The sequence below is a fragment of the Excalfactoria chinensis genome, chromosome 22 (genome assembly GCF_039878825.1).
Source record: "Excalfactoria chinensis isolate bCotChi1 chromosome 22, bCotChi1.hap2, whole genome shotgun sequence".
NCBI classification, from domain to species: domain Eukaryota; kingdom Metazoa; phylum Chordata; class Aves; order Galliformes; family Phasianidae; genus Excalfactoria; species Excalfactoria chinensis.
In genome coordinates, this window is record NC_092846.1 from 1,785,446 (window position 1) to 1,801,777 (window position 16,332).

The 16,332-nt window shown below is 56.4% G+C and overlaps 2 protein-coding genes across 5 annotated transcripts; one reads left to right on the plus strand and one right to left on the minus strand.

Annotated features, from left to right (window-relative positions):
* Positions 1–892: 892 nt before the first annotated feature.
* KDF1 (keratinocyte differentiation factor 1) lies at positions 893–9,372 on the minus strand. 4 transcript variants are annotated; one of them, XM_072355737.1, is made up of 6 exons: positions 9,222–9,372; positions 8,576–8,792; positions 7,812–7,982; positions 4,798–5,904; positions 3,846–3,920; positions 893–3,181 (listed from the first exon to the last, which is right to left on the minus strand). In XM_072355737.1, exons 4-6 carry the CDS (start codon positions 5,891–5,893, stop codon positions 3,099–3,101), a joined length of 1,254 nt encoding a protein of 417 aa, XP_072211838.1. In that variant the 5' UTR covers positions 5,894–5,904; positions 7,812–7,982; positions 8,576–8,792; positions 9,222–9,372; the 3' UTR covers positions 893–3,098. The 4 variants fall into 4 exon arrangements, with proteins under 4 accessions (XP_072211838.1, XP_072211841.1, XP_072211837.1 ...); XM_072355740.1 differs by lacking the exon at positions 8,576–8,792 and having other exon boundaries at positions 9,222–9,368; XM_072355736.1 differs by having other exon boundaries at positions 8,576–9,368.
* Positions 9,373–10,504: 1,132 nt separating this feature from the next.
* TRNP1 (TMF1 regulated nuclear protein 1) lies at positions 10,505–12,724 on the plus strand. The gene has a single exon (XM_072355458.1). It carries the CDS (start codon positions 10,598–10,600, stop codon positions 11,135–11,137), a length of 540 nt encoding a protein of 179 aa, XP_072211559.1. The 5' UTR covers positions 10,505–10,597; the 3' UTR covers positions 11,138–12,724.
* The last annotated feature ends 3,608 nt before the right edge of the window (positions 12,725–16,332 follow it).

Sequence of the window (16,332 nt, forward strand, 5' to 3'; positions counted from 1 at the left end):
ACATGACCTTCGGCAGACAGAAAATAGCAGCGGGACGGTTCCCTGTTGCAGCTGTGAGCAAACCCAGATCGATGCAAAGCAGGTTACTGAGCACAGAGCTTACAGCAGGGATGCAGAAGATGCAAGTACATCATTTTAAATGCAAGGTTTAAAGTCTTTCCAGAACAGGCAGCGGTCTCACAGCAGTGCTGCTGGTTTGGGGATGAGATCCTGTGTTGTGCATACGTTGCATCCAGCAGACAGAAGCACAGTGTCCTCCCCAGGTCCTTAAGGGAAGCAGGAGCTGCATAGCAGGAACTGATGCCCTGTGCCATCCCCTGCCCAGATTCATGTAGGAGGAAGACCAATCTCTTCCAGGAAGAGTGCTGCAGGAACTCATAGAAAGGGCACTGGGAGGGCAGAGAAACACGGCCTGGGCTTGCAGGAGGAACTAGCAGGGCAGCTCAGGAGCAGGTGGGGACAGCAGTGACACAACCACATCCCGGCATAGCACTGCAGGCAGCCTTGGCTGCGTTGCCTTGGGGCAGCACTGCAGGCACAGCAGCTCCGCTCTGGCAGACCATTTCCAGCTGAGAGAAGGCAGCACTTTACCCATTCGTGGGCTTAAAGCCATTCCATGAGATGCTGCCAAGGGTGGTCAGGTTGAACTGCAATCCTCGTGTAACAAAACAGAGCCGACACTCGTGACTCTTTCTAGCAAGACGCATTCACACCCCAGGGAACAGGCTGGAAACCTTTTCCCCCCAGGCTCAGTTTTCCAAGCTCACTTTCAGCATCACCCCCTGGGGAAAGCCTGTATTTCCCCTGAGGATCCTCCACCTGCACCCTCCTTCCTGCTGCCCTACACACCAACCCTGCATTCAGCCCTCAGAGCAAGCCCCCCACCCAAACACATACACACAACCACTGCTGGGAAGGCAGAGCAGTCTCCCTTCCAAGCCCAGGCTCCCTTATAAGCAACGCAAGGAGGAACACGAGAGACAGCACAGATAAAGAGCACGTCTCCTGCTTTATATTAAAAAAAAATAAACGTAATCAGATGTTAAGGGTGAGGAATGGAGACGGATCCCACAAGGCACCACAGATGCATCAGCTGCAGGGTCCTGCGGATGGACAGTGTTCCACTTGATGACTTTTTGGGGTGTGTTTTGCAAGCTCGATCCATTCACGTTTGCTCACACTACGCAGACTGAACATAAAGAAGTGCCATTGCACCTGTAGAAGCAGCTGGCAGCTCTCTGCAAGTTGATTCTCACCCTTCATCTCTACAGCAAAGCACTCCGAGCTGCATGAGCTGTGCTGCCATCCCTGTGCACAGGTGTGAGGAAACTCGTCCACTCAGGAGCAGGAAGCTGAGTGGGTCCATGTAGCATCATCAAACACAGCCCATCCGAGCCCCACGCTGTCCTTGTTCCGCATCTCTCCTTTGCATAGTGAGGGTTTTTCACAGCCAGCACCGATGACAACACCAGGAGGGGATGCCAAACCAATGTCTCAGCCCCCTGTATTGCCAATATCTCAGTCGGTGGCTCAAGGTGTGGTCTCAGTGATGCCCATGATTCATGAAATCACGCTGGGAAACGCGAGCAGTTTACAAAAACAGGCTCTGACAGGGACTAGGACTGTACATTTCAAAGGGCTTCGGCCACTTAAATAAGTTTGACTGCTTACCTAAAGAATTTAATCCTCTCCCCCCCTTACCCAACCTTTGGGAGAGTAATCACAGGCTGTGAACTCAAGGCACGTTTCAGTTCAATTAAGGCACACAAACACAGCACCAAAGCACGGGACCTCCCTTGGTTTCCCCCTCCCCAGAAACCAGTTGTGGCTGAGTTGATTCCGTTGATGGGAAATCCAACCGAACGTTTTCTAGTCATGTCCAAGGGCATCTGAACGTATAAACAAGTCCCATGGCCTCACGTGTTTACTTTCTGATAAACGACCAAGTGGCAACAAGCAGCAAGATACAGCTTCCTCCTGCTGCAGCCCTCAAGGTCATCTGGCTCCATGCCCTTGGGGTAGCAATGCCACAGCTGGACGTGGCTGTGAAAGAAGAGCAAAGGAAAGAGGAGGTGCTGAGCACTCACAGGGGGTACGTAGGATCAAGCAGCTCCTGCCAGGCCCTTTGGAGATGCTCTTGGAGGGAGGCTTTCATTTAAAGTAAGACACTTTGAAGGGATTTTCTGGTAGGGTGGTCAAACAGTTCGATTCTTCATTAGAAAAAAATACCCTAAAAACAAAGGGATCATATCTCACAGAACTGCCATAACCCACAGTCCAGGGCTGACCCAGCAGCCAGCCTGACAACAAGCACGATGGGGAAACATACAGGGCTTGGTGGTGAGTGAGGAGAGCAGACTGGCATGCAAAGCCACAGGTCAATGCGTGCAGCTCACAGCAGGCTGGCAGTAGCTGGGAGACGAGGAGGGCAGCAGTTCAGGTATCGCCTCCCTGCAGGTGGCACTATCTTAGGAGAGGGGCCAAGAGGCCAAAGTTGAAGCAAACCACATTAACTGAACCTTCTCCTTATGAGGTATTGGGAAACAACACTAAGGGCTGCAGGACGAAGGCAGATCTGCAACGCCACAGAGGACTTGTGTTTCTGTGAGCACCAACCCAGGCTCTTTACACAGAGATCTGGGTCCTTAGAGAGCAGGTGCCTGGCCTTTACCTCAGCACTGTCACTAAGGCAAACACCATCTGATTATCCCCTCCCCAGGTTAACTCCCGCAATGCCAGCAAGCAAGAAATGTACAGCAGTTCTCAAAGCAGGGAAGGAGCCGGGTCACTGAGATTGCTGAAACTGAATGTGAAGACTGGGAATAAAATCGAGTACTTCCTTGTCCATCTTCTCCTCCCTGGGCACACATTCCACCTCCCAAGTGCATTAGCTCTACAGTTCACTTCCTTAATGTTCTATATTGTCCAAAGCAGAAAAAAAAACATTCCCAGTGAAACTCAGACAGAACTTCGGCTTCAACAAACGATGTGGGTAGACTGGGAGGGGGGCAAGAAGTGACATAACACGCTCCATATGGAAAGAGGAGGAATCTGCAGCAAAGCCTTGCAATGCCTGCCTGCTGTTTGGGTCCCTTTTCTTAACAATACACCTGAAGCAGAGGTGCTCCAGATGAGTCAGTCTCTGTGTCTTGGAAAGAGGAATCTCTGCTTGTTGGAGAGCCTTGGAGAGGAAAAAGAAGAGATGGTGACATTAGACATGATGAGCTACAGCAGCCGAGTGCCTGGCAGTTCGGCAAGCAGCTGCCACAAAAGACTTTGTGTATCATGAGGGAGGAGAAAGCCACACAAAGCCCACGGGCAGGGAACAACCCTGCCTGCATTGTGGCCATCTTCTAGGAGACATCTGTTATTATGCAGGAGAAAACTTGTCTTTTAGCCCTGGGCGGCTCTTTGGAGTGTAGCATGAAGCCACGAGGATCAGAGCTTAAGGGACAGGCAGCTGCTCTCCCCTGCTTCCCTCTGCACAGTTCCCACGTGATCCAACCTTAGGTGGTCACACCCCAGGCAGAGACCCAGACGTTGTCAAGATACCTGGAGACTGGAAGCTTTGGGGCAATGCTGAGCACAGACAGAGCTCTACACATGGGCTCCTTTCTCGTTCAGAACGACCCCACCAACCTGGGCAGCTTGCAGCCTTCTGAGCCCCCTTCACTCCAAGGAAACACCTTACAGTACCCTAAAGAGACAGCTGTCACCTCAGCACAGGGTGAAAACTGAAGGCACACACAATGTGAGGAGCTCAGGGTGCTCAGCTCACTCCTACAAGACCCCCCCCATCTCCCTGCAATGCCCCCACAGCAAAGAGCTCTGGCCAGGCACGTTACCTGCGCTGCTGTGCCGCCTCATATTCCTGGCCAGCACATCTGCTGGTGTTTCCTCTGATATCTGCACGGCCAAATCTGGAACAAAAACCAAGGTCTGAGACAGGAAAGGACGGGCAGTTATGACTCAATAAAGACACCTGTCAGGGAACGCTCTCCTTCAGAAGGCACCACCCTCAGGTAGCACGAGAGGTAGAGTCTTATTCTTCAGATTGCTTCCACCATTGTCCTAATAATGTGAGCTATAAATACCAGGAAGCAACAGCAGCCTCACTGCTGGGCCAGGAAGCACCACAGCCACCCAGTTTCCTCTGTGACTGCTGGGTGTCTCCTGACCCCACACTCAGCTTTCCCAGGTCTTTCTACAATACCCTTCCTGCCTGTTTTAGAGGTCACTGGATTCAGGCTGCTCCAGACAAGGACAGCGTCCCTGAAATAAGTGTGTGCACCAACACTGTGGCAAAAGCCCTTCCCTCTTTGCAGGGCTGTTTGCTGGCTTCTCCTCAACCCACCCTGAGGGAAGCCTCAACTCCAATAGGATACTCTGTCTTGGTGGTCTAAGGGTTGTATTGCCATGAACGTTGCTAGAACATGGGGAAGTGAGCCAGTAACTGGACATCCTCTGGCACAAGCCAGCCTGTCTGGTCATACCAGTTACGTTTGACTCACAGTCTTTCTGCCTAGCATAGAGGTGCAGAGGAAGCAGCAGAATAAGCCCTTCCATTGCTCAGTGCAAACTCCCCCAACAGTGAAAGATACCATCGAAAAAGCCAGGACTGGTGACAAGCAGAACTCTCTGGTAAAACATAAAGACCCGCATTGACACACAGCAGGAAAAGCAGCCCGCCCTGAAGACAGCCATCGGTTTTCAACCCTACTCCATCACCACATCTCAGAGCTCTGATAGAACAGCCCCGTTGTACTGAAGCTGCAACAGCAAGGAAACCACACGTACCATCTTGGCTGATGACCGTGGACTCCAGCATTGTTTCGTTCCCACTGTCTGGTGCGTTGCCTCTGCTGGTCTTTTCCTCGTGGCTCTGGCTGGCTGGGACAGAAATGTGGGGCCGGACCCTGCTTTTCCGAGTGCTGATACGGATGATGCCTCGGACCAGCCTGCATTCAGCATCCTGCTCATCCAGGTTGTAGTCCTGAGTTATGCTATTGATGAGGTCCGAGATCTTGTTGGTCTTCTCCAAGAAGACAGTGTCTGATGTGCACTTGGCCAGCTCATCGATCTGGTGGACGCTGAAGAGCTCTGTCAGCTTCTTGAAGATCAGGACGTCGATCTCCCTGCTGGACATGGAGCCGTTCAGCTCACTGATATCCAGGTCAGACTCGTGGAAGGAATAATACTCCTCCGAACTGCGGTGGCTGCTGGGGAGCGGTGGCTTTTCTATGCTATTCCTGAAGGGTTTCTCTGGCAGCGGCTCTTTGAAGCACGAATCCGATTCCACATGGTGACCCAGGCTCCTGTTCTGATAGACAGGGATACCCTTCAGTTTGACATCTGGGTAACTGAAACTGCTGCCCATGTGGGACTTTTTGATCTGGTTCCCATTCTTCTCGGTGGGAGAGACGTTGGCAGGGCTGTTTGGCAGCCGCCCGTTATAATCTCCATTCTTCCCATCGTCGGTGGAGGTCTCAGCAGGGCCTGGATAGGGGATACAGACACTGCAGTCCTGAAAGCAGCCCCCACAGGTCACTATGCAACAGAGAACAGCTTTGTACGTTTTCCAGGCATGAGACAGAGAGGAACAGCAGAAGCTCCGGTTCGCAGGAGCCTCCGCCGTCCCAGAGATGAAGGTAATGGTTTCTGCCTCTCTCCCATTAGAGTCCTTGAGGTCAGCTTTACGACCTTTCCTGTCCCGCATCTGCTGGGCTCTGCTGCGGCTCTGTTTGATTTCAGGAGTCAAACCACCCAACACCTCCAGCCCGACCTCGGCTTCTTTGGATGGTCGGCTCCTCGGGGGCGCAGCCTGCTGGTAGGACTGGTTTTTCTGGCGGTGGCTGTTCAAGTTGGGGGGGTGTCCTGCTTTTCGGCCCAGCATGGCTCAAACACCTGAAGGACAAGGAGGTTTCAAGTCAAGCCAAGCATCTGCCACCTTAGAAACCTGCCAGTAATAACACAAGAAGGACCCAACATCCAAATTCAGTGAAGCTCCATCTCCAACTCAGTGTACTTACAGAACCATTTGGCATTAGGACTCACACATGATGGGCACATTCATTGCACAGAGGGAGGCTGCTGTGCAGTTCAGAGTCCCCTGACTACCAAACCATACTGCTTGCTTCCACTCAAGGCTTGAAGCAGGAAAGAGGTGTTACAGAAGGGCCCCTTTAAGGCACCAAAATCCCCATAGCTTTCAGAAGAGGTTCTCCTTGTGCTGCTGCAGAGCTGCTGCCTCCAAGCAATAAATGCACAGTGCAGCTGCAGGGGGAGCTGGCTGGCAGGCTCCAAAGGGAAAGCATCCTCTTTTCAACAGCTTCCCCTTTGCCTTGCATTCTTTGGAATTACCTGACAGCACTCAGCCATTTCAAAACACACGGTGCCTAGGAGGAGACACAAGTAATCAATGATGCAACTGTCAATTCACGCCGCAGATCGTTCGCCACCATTCACACTGAGAGGATTTAGCAACGATGGCATTACTAACACTGATGAATTTTGCCAGTCACAGCCGTGTCACGTCCCGGGCTTTGCTAATAAAGCTCTATCTGGATTGAAGATCCCATCTCAAATCACATCTCACAAGAGCGAAGCTTCCCCAGAGCCAATCCTAAGGCAAGCTGCTCTCATTGCCACCACACACAGCAGTGAGGGATGTCGGGTCAAGGCTGTCGCTCTCTACTTTCATTGCTGCTTCATTTATTCCAGGCTATGCTGGGTCCCAAGAGATCCTTCTTAATACTAATTAGGTCAGTTAATAAACAGTGAGAGCCCAGCCATAGCTTAAATGCTGGCCCTGCTGTATACTTTCTATAGGGCAACTCAAGCAACTTGTCCCGGTTAGATCACTGCTTGTTTGGGGTTTTTAATGAATAAAAGAAAAAGGGAAACAAAAAGAATCAGTGCCACTGCCCTGAGTAGGAAAACACTCCCCAGGCAGCTGCATCGTATCACTGCTTTCCAGGAACCTTTTGGCTCTGTTGGCTTATAACAGTCTGTAAAAGCAGCGCGTGTTTCTGGAGCTCCTTTGCACATTCCTGGACAACGTATTAAATCTAAGCCCCAATTCCAGTGCCAAAGAGACTGAGCTCTCCAGACAGAGCACGAGCAAGGAGTTCGTTGCATTGCTTTCACTTCACAACAGCAGCTCTACTCTGTTCCCAGCTTCACTGGCTCAAAATTTACCACCAATGAACAAAACCCATCTGAGCTGATCTAATCACAGCTTCATGGGACACTTCCCTTAATAATCCCAGCTCTCCCCCCGAGATCCAACACACGAACTGCAGCCCATCCTTTATGTAACAATCCATAACATTCAAAGCAGCTGCGGTGCCTGGAAGAGGACAACCCAGACCCTGCAGAGATGATATCCTCACCCACAAACACCTCCAGCCCCATAATGCTGCATCCAGCCCCATAATGCTGCATCCAGCCCCATAATGCTGCATCCAGCCCCATAATGCTGCATCCAGCCCCATAATGCTGCATCCAGCCCCATAATGCTGCATCCAGCCCCATAATGCTGCATCCAGCCCCATAATGCTGCATCCAGCCCCATAATGCTGCATCCAGCCCCATAATGCTGCATCCAGCCCCATAATGCTGCATCCAGCCCCATAATGCTGCATCCAGCCCCATAATGCTGCATCCAGCCCCTCTGGGTCACAGCACACCCCCCTGTGTCGCAGCACACCAGGCTGAGCTCAGCCTATGGACTCAGCAGGCTTCTTTGGGACCGACAGAGCAGCTTAATGCAGCCACACACAACTCAAATCCACAGCAAAGCTGATACTCACAGGGCAGCTGGCAGCTCTCCCTCTTCTCGTACAGGCGCCTGGTTTGAATGGAGAAGATCCTGGCAGAGGACTCCACCATCTGCCTGTGAGGAGCAGGGTGGGAGCTGAGGAGCAGCCTGCAGGGTTAGCCGGGGTCTAAGATCGTCATTGTTCAGCAGAAGGGGGGGATTCCTTTCAGGGTTTCAATAAAGCAAAAAAAAAGAAGCTGTGAGCATCCTCTCTTAGCCCTGCAGCTCCACCTGGGGGGGATGGGGGGGGTATATCAGGGCATCCCGTTAGCAGCGGGACCTCATTGCATGGGCTGATACGGCTGTGGGGGGTGCAAACTGGGCTCAGACGAGGAGGAACTACAGCCCCCCCAAATCCCAACCAACACAGAGACGAAGGGAAAAGCCCCCGCACCACCAACACCGACAGACACCGACACCAATACCGACACCGACACCAATACCGACACCGACACACCGACACACCAATACCGACACCAATACCGACACACCGACACCAATACCGACACGGTGCCGGTGAGGAGCGCAGCCCGGCCCAGAGGGACCCGACACAGCCCAAATGGGGCCGGAGGAGGAAGGAGAAGAAGAAGAAGAAGAGGCCTGGATGCGACTGCGGGGCCTGGGGGGGGGTCGATCCCGGCTGGGGAGCGGGGGGAGAGGAGACGAACCGCGGTGCGGAGGGGAGCAAAGCAGAGCGAGGCCGGGTACAGCGGGAGCCGCCGCTCCGCCCGGTGCCGCTTTGGGGTCCGGCGTTACCTGCGAGCTGGGAGCGGCGCCGACCCCGCCCCACCTGGGCCAGGTGAGCCCACGTGATCCGCCCGACGGAGCGCCGAGAGGGACAAGGGAGAGCGAAGCGCGGTGCGGCTCCGCCCCGAGCCCGAGTGGGTGCCGGCAGCGCGCCGTGCCCCATAGGGCGCTCATCAGCTGCCGCAAACACCCTGCTGCCCACCAGGATCCTTGTCCCTGTAGGACCCTGTCCCCGAGGTCACAAAGGTCTCTTGTCTCAAGCAGCCCTCGTCACCTTCCGTCCCCAAAGATCCTTGTCCCCAAAGGTCCCCGTCCATAAGAGGCTGTATCCCAGGCAGCACTTGTCCCCCTTCCCCGGTGATTCTTGTCCCCAAAGATCCCTGTCCCCGAGGGTATCTCAGGCAGCCCTCATCCCCCACCCCCAAGGATCCTTGTTTTGAAGATCCCTGAGAGTCCGTATCTCAAAGAGCCCCCATCTCCTGTCCAACAGGCTCTGTAACTCAAACAGCACTTGTGCCCTCTCCCTTAGGATCCTTGTCCCCAAAGGTCCCTGTCCCCACGGGTCTCTGTCTCGAGCTGCCCTCATCCCCTATTGCCGAGGATTTCTATCCCCGAGGTTCCCCATCTCTGACATCCCCATTTCCGAGTTCCTTACCTCAAAGCATCCCTGTCCCGATGGACTGTTGTCCCTAAGGTGTCCTGTCCCAGAGCACCCCTGCAGTTATTCGGAGTCATTCCTTCGCAGTAAAATCCCAGTATCCCCATCGACCCCTCCCAGTAACCCATATCCTAACCAACCCTTCCCAGTAACCCTTCTGTACCCCATCCCAACCCACCCTTCCCCAGTATCCCCTCATTATTCCACCTGACCCTTCCCAATAACCTCCAGTTCCACAGCCAGCCCCTTCCCAGAATCTCCCCAGTATCCCAACTGACTCCTCCCAGTATCGCCCTGGTAGCCCAGCCAGCCCTACCTAATAATCCCCAGTATCCCACCCAGCCCCTCCCATTATCCCCAGTATCCCATTCATCCTGTCCCAGTCTCTCCCAGTGCCCCCCCAGTATCTCACCTATTTCTTTCTAGTATCCCCAATACCCAACCAACCCCTCTGAGTACCCCCATGATCCCATTCATCCCATCCCACTACACCTTCAGTATTCCACTCACCTCCTTCCTATACCTTCCAGTATCCCACCCAGCCCCTCTCAGTGCCCCTACTATCCCATTCACCCCATCCCAGTATCCCACCCAGTCCCTCCCACTACTTCCCATCCCACCCACCCCCTCCTAGTACCCCCAGTATCCCATTCTTCCCCTCCCAGTACTCCCAGTACCCCCAGCATCCCATTCAGCCCTTCCCAGTACCTTCCAGTATCCAATCCAACTCCTCCCACTTCCCATCAGGATACCATCCATCCCCTCCCACTACACCCAGTATCACACTCAGTCCCTCCCAGTACTCCCCAGTATCTCATCCATCCCCTCCCAGCATCCCATCCCATCCAACTTCTCCTAGTACTCCCAGTATCCCATTCATCTCTTCCCAGTACCCCACCCATACTCTCCCACTACTCCCCAGTATCCCACTCATCCCTTCCTAGTCCCCCTCTCAGTGTCCCACTCATCCTCTCCCAGTATCCCATCCATCACCTCCTACTACCCCCTCAGTGTCCCCCATCCCCTTCCAGTATCTCATTCAGCCCCTCCCAGTACCTTCCCACCCAGTCCCTCCCACTGCTCCCCAATATCCCCTCACAGTACCCCAGTATCCCATCCAACCCCTCCCAGTACCTTCCAGTATCCCACCAACACCTCCGAATACCCCCAATATCGCATCCATCCCCTCCCAGTACCCCCACTATCCCTCCCATTACTCCCCAATACCCCCCCCATCCCCTTCCCACCCCGACGCCGGCACCGCCCCATCCCTCCCCGCTGTCGGTGCCGCCTCCGGGGGCCGCTCGGTGCAGCATCACCCCGCCCCGCCGCTATACCCGCACCGCAGCGCTCCCTCCTCCCGTCCCCTCCCCATGGCGACAGCGGACGCGGCATCCCCGGCCCCGGCAGGCGAGCAGCAACCGGAGCGCTCCGGCAGCAGCACCGGCACGGCGGCGGACGGAGGAGCGGCAGCAGCAGCGGCAGGACGAGCGGCAGCATCGGGAGGAGGAGGAGGAGGAGGAGGAGGGGGAGGCAGCGGCTCGCTGGAGCTGGCGGCGGCGCGGCGGCGCCTGGTGGCTGCGGAGTGCCGGCGGAGAGCTGCGGCGGAGCTGGAGGGCCGCGTGGTGCAGGTGCACTGCGCTCTGCGACACGCCGAGCTGCGCCTGGCCGCCCGAGCCGAGGCGCTGAGCCGGTTGGGGAGCAGCGTGGCACAGGCTCAGCTGGCGCTGGCCGCACAAGGGCAACGTCTGCAGAAGGGGCTTCGCCGCCGCCCTCGCCCCCGGCCCGGGGCTCTGCTGGCTGCGGCCCGAGCGCTCCGAAGCTGCGTGCCCTGGGCGGCTGGGAGAGCGCGGCGTTCCTCCGTGCACACCCCCAGCAGGAGGCTGCCCGCTGCCCCGCGCAGCCCTGCTTAGAAAGAGGGGAGGTGGGAGGTTGGGTGGGGGGAGTTTTGGGGTGCTGAGGGTTTCGTGGGAACGCTGTGGGTTTGGGGGGTCTGCGTGGTATAGGGGGACCCAGCGGGGTCTGGGGACCGTGAGTGTGCCCGATGGGTTGGGGTGCTGTGTGTTGGGGGGATGTTAGGGGGATTCTGTGGCTTTTGGGGTCCAGCAAGGCTTGCTCTGATGGGGAGACCTTGTGGGGTCGGGGGGAGCCCATAGAGTGGGTGGGGAAATCCAGCAGGGTCTGGAGTCCTTAGGGGTGGCTTAATGGGGAGGGGGCTGGGATGCTTGGAGTTCCTTAAGGGGCTCAGTGGGATTGGGGCAATCCAGGGTACTTAGCAGGGTCTGGAACCTTGGGGTGCCCTGAAGAATGAGGGTGAAGTGGTCCCTGAGGGGCTCTGTGGGGTTTGGGATGCTTGAAGGACACAGCAGGCTTTTGGTCCTTGAGTGTGTGATGGGGGGACCCAGCAGGTCTGGGAAGCTCTGTGGGGTCGGGGGATCCTGCAGGGCTGGGGGTTTCCCTGGAGGATCACAGGGTCTGGGGGCAATGAAGGGGAACCTGAACCTCACATCGGGACATGAGTGCTGACATTCAGCCTGAGTGCGGCCCCATGAAGGGGCTGGGGGCCACCCCACAGCCACCAACCCCAGGCTGGGTTTCGGACTGTGCGTCCTGGGAGGGCTGGGAGCAAAGAGAAGCGGTCCTTACTGCTGAGCCTATATGGATCCTGCGGGGCTCAGCGGGATGCCTGGGACCGCTCCGGTCGCCATCAGGCGGACAATGCTCAGAACTGGAAGCGTGGGGACGCGTTGAGAACAAGCATCCTTCAGGCGTCCCAATGTCACCCTGCAGCGGAGTGCGTCCTTGAGAGCTCTGGGGAGGCTCGGAGATGAGCTCAGGACCGAGCAGGAGGCTTCTATAGGAACACCCCCCCCCCCTGCAGCCCCCAGCCCTGAGCCGGCCTTGGGATGGAGGGTTGGGGCGCAGCAGTTCCGTCCCCATCCAGCTGGAATCGCTGCCGGCTGCAACCCGGGCTCCCGCTTCACCGCACCGCGCTTCCTCCTGCTGCAGCTTTCCTCCTGCCGGCAGATCACAGCTCGGCTTTGGCGTCGCTTTTTCGATGATGATTTTATAATTTAAAGAACAAAAAACCTCCTCTGTTTTTTTTTTGGGGGGGAGGGGGGAGATCTCACTGACTCATGAATGTACCTTCCTGTGACACAGCGGGTCTGTTGTGTGCGCTTTGCTCTGCAGGTGCTGTGCTGTCCCTGCCTGGCGGGGCGATGCAGAAGTAAACTTTGATATAATGCACTCGTTCCTTGCCGTGTCTTGCTGTGGTCAGAGCAGGGATGAGCAAACGAGCCCCAACAACACCTTGCAATCAACCCATATATCAGACGGGTTCCTGTGCTTGTGCTGCTCTGTTTGCATCCCCCTGGATGCTCCCTGCCCTCCCTCAGCCCTAATCCTGCACACCCCACAGAGCTGCTGCTGGAGCAGCTTATGGGGCTCAGCCCGGAGAAAGGACGCGTTATCTCTGCCAGGCTTTCAATTAATAGTATGAAACGCACAGCTTGGGCTTAATTCTCCTGGTCAGTTCCCCCCCCTCCCACACACACAAACACTCTCTGGTGATTATTTCCAAATCAGCTTTTGACCTGATTAGAGCAGGAATGGCACAGAGAGACCTTAGAAAGGAGATGATGGTGATAATAATAATAATAATAATCCATTCAGTCGGTAAGAATAAAATCATACAGAGCCCTTTCGGTCTCAGTACAATCCCAGCCCCGCCGTGCTCTGTTCCTGCAGCGTCTTTGATCGTTCCATCTGTTTCCCTTTTTATGGCCAACGCCGCGGGATGCTCAGCTCTGCTTTCCCTTCGGAATCCCTTTGGGTCGGGCTCAGGCTGCGCCGTGGGAGGGGACACGCGTGGGGGCTGAGGGTAACGCTGCGGAGCGGCGACAGCAGAGGGCACTGCAGCCCGACGGAGCTCGGTGTGGGGCTGGGGGAGGGCTGTGGGGGGAGATGTGGGGCTGATATGGGGCTGATATGGGGCTGATATGGGGGTGTGACACAGGGGGTTGAGGTATGGGGCTGATGGGGGAGGGGGGCTGCTAAGACATGGGGGGGCTGAAAGGAGGGGGAGGTGGGATGTGAGGTGGTTCAAGGTGCCCCCCCGGAGTCCCCACCTGTATTAGTGCCTCTTTCCTCCCAGCACGCCCCCATCTCCCTGCCCTCCATCTTGGACTCCCTTAAAAACCGATTAGCCCCAGTTAACCCCAGTCAACCCAAACAGGTGGGAATTGCCCCCTCCATCCCCAACTGACCCCTGGGAGCACCTGAGTCCAGCCCACAGGATTTGGGGGGTTGTTTGGGACACCACAGTGGGTTCTCAGCCTCTTTTTTCTGTCATCCAGGCCCAGAAGTGGTACCTACTACCTGCTACCTGCTACCTGCTACCTGCTACCTGCTACCTGCTACCTGGGTACCTGGCTACCTACCCCTTGGTAGGGGACGGAGGTGGCACCTTGTGGTGCTTCGGGCTCTTCTTGAGCCCATGAAAAGTTCCATCTCTCACCCCTCCCATTGGCAGCCGCACCTCCGTGCTTCAGCCCTCTGTATGGACACACAGAGAAATATCAGTAAACCCCATTTTTAGAGCCTCATTGCTGCCCCCAACCCACAACTGAGAGTCTGAGACCCCCAGACTCGAGGTCACCATGGGGTCTGCAGCCACCTCATCCGCTGGGCAAAGCTGCTGCTTCCTGAGGCCATTTGGGACATCCCTGCCCCCCCCACCCATGCTGTCCCCCACCCATGCTATCCCCCCCATCCATGCTGTCCCCCCCATCCATGCTGTCCCCCACCCATGCTGTCCCCCATCCATGCTGTCCCCCACCCATGCTGTCCCCCCCATCCATGCTGTCCCCCCCACCCATGCTGTTCCCCACCCATGCTGTCCCCCATCCATGCTGTCCCCTTGCAGGTTTCCAGGTCTCAGGAACCCATTCCTGCTGCAAGCAGCCCCTAGGCCAATTCCCAGCCGCCTTCCTCCCATGCTTGGAGGCACCTTGTGGGACTGATGGGATCAGCTCTTGCAGGTTCTGCCTGCTCCATTGGGAAGCAGTGGGATGCATCCATGCTGTGCTTTGCTGGTGTTCAGACAGCTCCCACCCGACTCCCACAGGTTCTGGGCAAGGTCCTGGCCCCCATCTCCATCTCCATCAGATGTGACCTTAATGGGGAGTGATTCAGAGCATCCCAGCACCCGCACCTTGTGGGAAGTGCCCCCTGCTGTGAAAAGACCCCAAAATAACTCAGCCATGTGTGCAGCACGTGGCCTCAAAGGGCAGGGTGCACCGAGGGGCTGCGCTCTGCCCACTGTCCCCATGGGACTGGCAGTGGTGGGAACGGGTTCCCATGCACCCTATATATGTATATGTTAAAGCCCACAGCTGCTGGGCCTTATGGAGGAGGGCTGTCTGCACAGCAACCCGACCTGACGGGAGACCTGTAACCTGATCACCCTTCATTAAAGGGTTTTAAAGTGATTCATTGCCCAAAGCACTGACTCTTGCTGGCGGCTCTCATGGCTCCCCTGGGCGCTGCCTTCCCTGCTGCAGTGACCTGCGAGGATGTCAGCCCCAAAGCACAAAGGGAGCGGGGCTCTGCAGAGGCAGAGGGGAGCAGCGAGGCAGTGCTCTGGGGTTTGGCACATCCCGGTCTTTGTATATGCCATGTGGGATGGTGGCACCCAAACAGCATCGTAACACCTGGGTTGTAATCCCAGCTCTGGGATTTGAGGAGGAAAAGCCCCAAACTTTGGCAGATGTGATGCCTGAAGCAGCACTGCAGGCTCGAGCTGTCCCAGCAGTACTGCAGCAGCCCGGGGGGAACCCAGCAGCATTGCCGTGCTACCAACAGGCACCAGGCAGAGAGGTGAAGGGCAGCACTGCACTCACTGCACTTGTTCGATGCCTGAGAGCTCATCCCCTGCTGCCTCAAAGCAAGAAGGGGGGTGAGGGATGATGGCAAGGAGAACCTGCACCCCATGGCACCCCGGGCACCGAGACCCGGCTGTCGCGGTGGTGCTGACGTGGGCACTATATCTGTCAGTGACGGGCAGGAAAGGAATCCATGGGGGAAGCCAAGCTGAGCTCAGTGCTCCCGTCCGCCTCTCCTCTTATGGAGAGGAGCAGGAGGGAGCAGCTCCCGTTATGGAGAAGCCCTGGGGAAGCCCTGGCTCGCACGAGCCTCCCTGCAGGGCCCCATAGGACGCGGTGGGGACGTGGTACTGGGGACACCGAATCCATGGTTAACCTATGACACCTGGAGAGCAGCAGGAGGAGGAGGAGGAGGCAGAATGGGGTTGCTGAGCAGTTGCTGACACCATCTCTGTGCTGACCCCCGGCTCTCTGTGCCCTGCCAAAGGTGACGTGGGCACGAGCAGATGGCAGCAGTGCTGCTGGGTGCCCGGCGTGCCAGGGCTGGTAGCTGTGAATCAGCCTTCACCTTTCCCGTGGGTGCAACTCCCACCTCCAGCCTGGCTTCCAAGAAATCCATTGGTGCAGGTGAGGACTGTGCCATTCCCAGCACTGCTGCCCTTCTCGCTCCCACCCTGGAGGGCTTTGGGGTGTCCAGCAGTTGTGCTCCTTGCAGCAAAACAAAACGATGCTGAGAGGGAGGGATGTCGAGGCCAATAGGATGAGAGCAAAGAGGAACAGAGCAGTGAAGCCCATCTGTGCACGTGCAGCAGGAGAAATGAGTGACAGGGAGCAGCTCTGGGTGCAGCCATGGCAGGGAGCAGTGGAGACCTGTGTTGCTTTGTGTTGTACGTGCAGGGGTGGGCTGGGATTGGCTGTGTGGCACAGCAGTTTCACAGCCAAAACGGCCAGCAGTGAGGACAGGTGATGAGTGATGCCCTTTGCTGAGCTCAGCACGGTGCTCCTCACACACAGATGGGTTTGGGGGTGGATTTGGGGCACGGACAGCATTGCTGTGGCTCCATTCCTCCCCACACCGCCTGCCCTGCTGCTGCCCAGCGCCAGCCAAGAGCGATGCCCCTTTAACATTAAAACCTCTTTGTGCAAACCCACGGAGCAGAACGAGGTTTGCAAGGTTTGCAAGCAGCTCAGCCCAGCACAGGTCAGGGCATGGCTGAACCCCC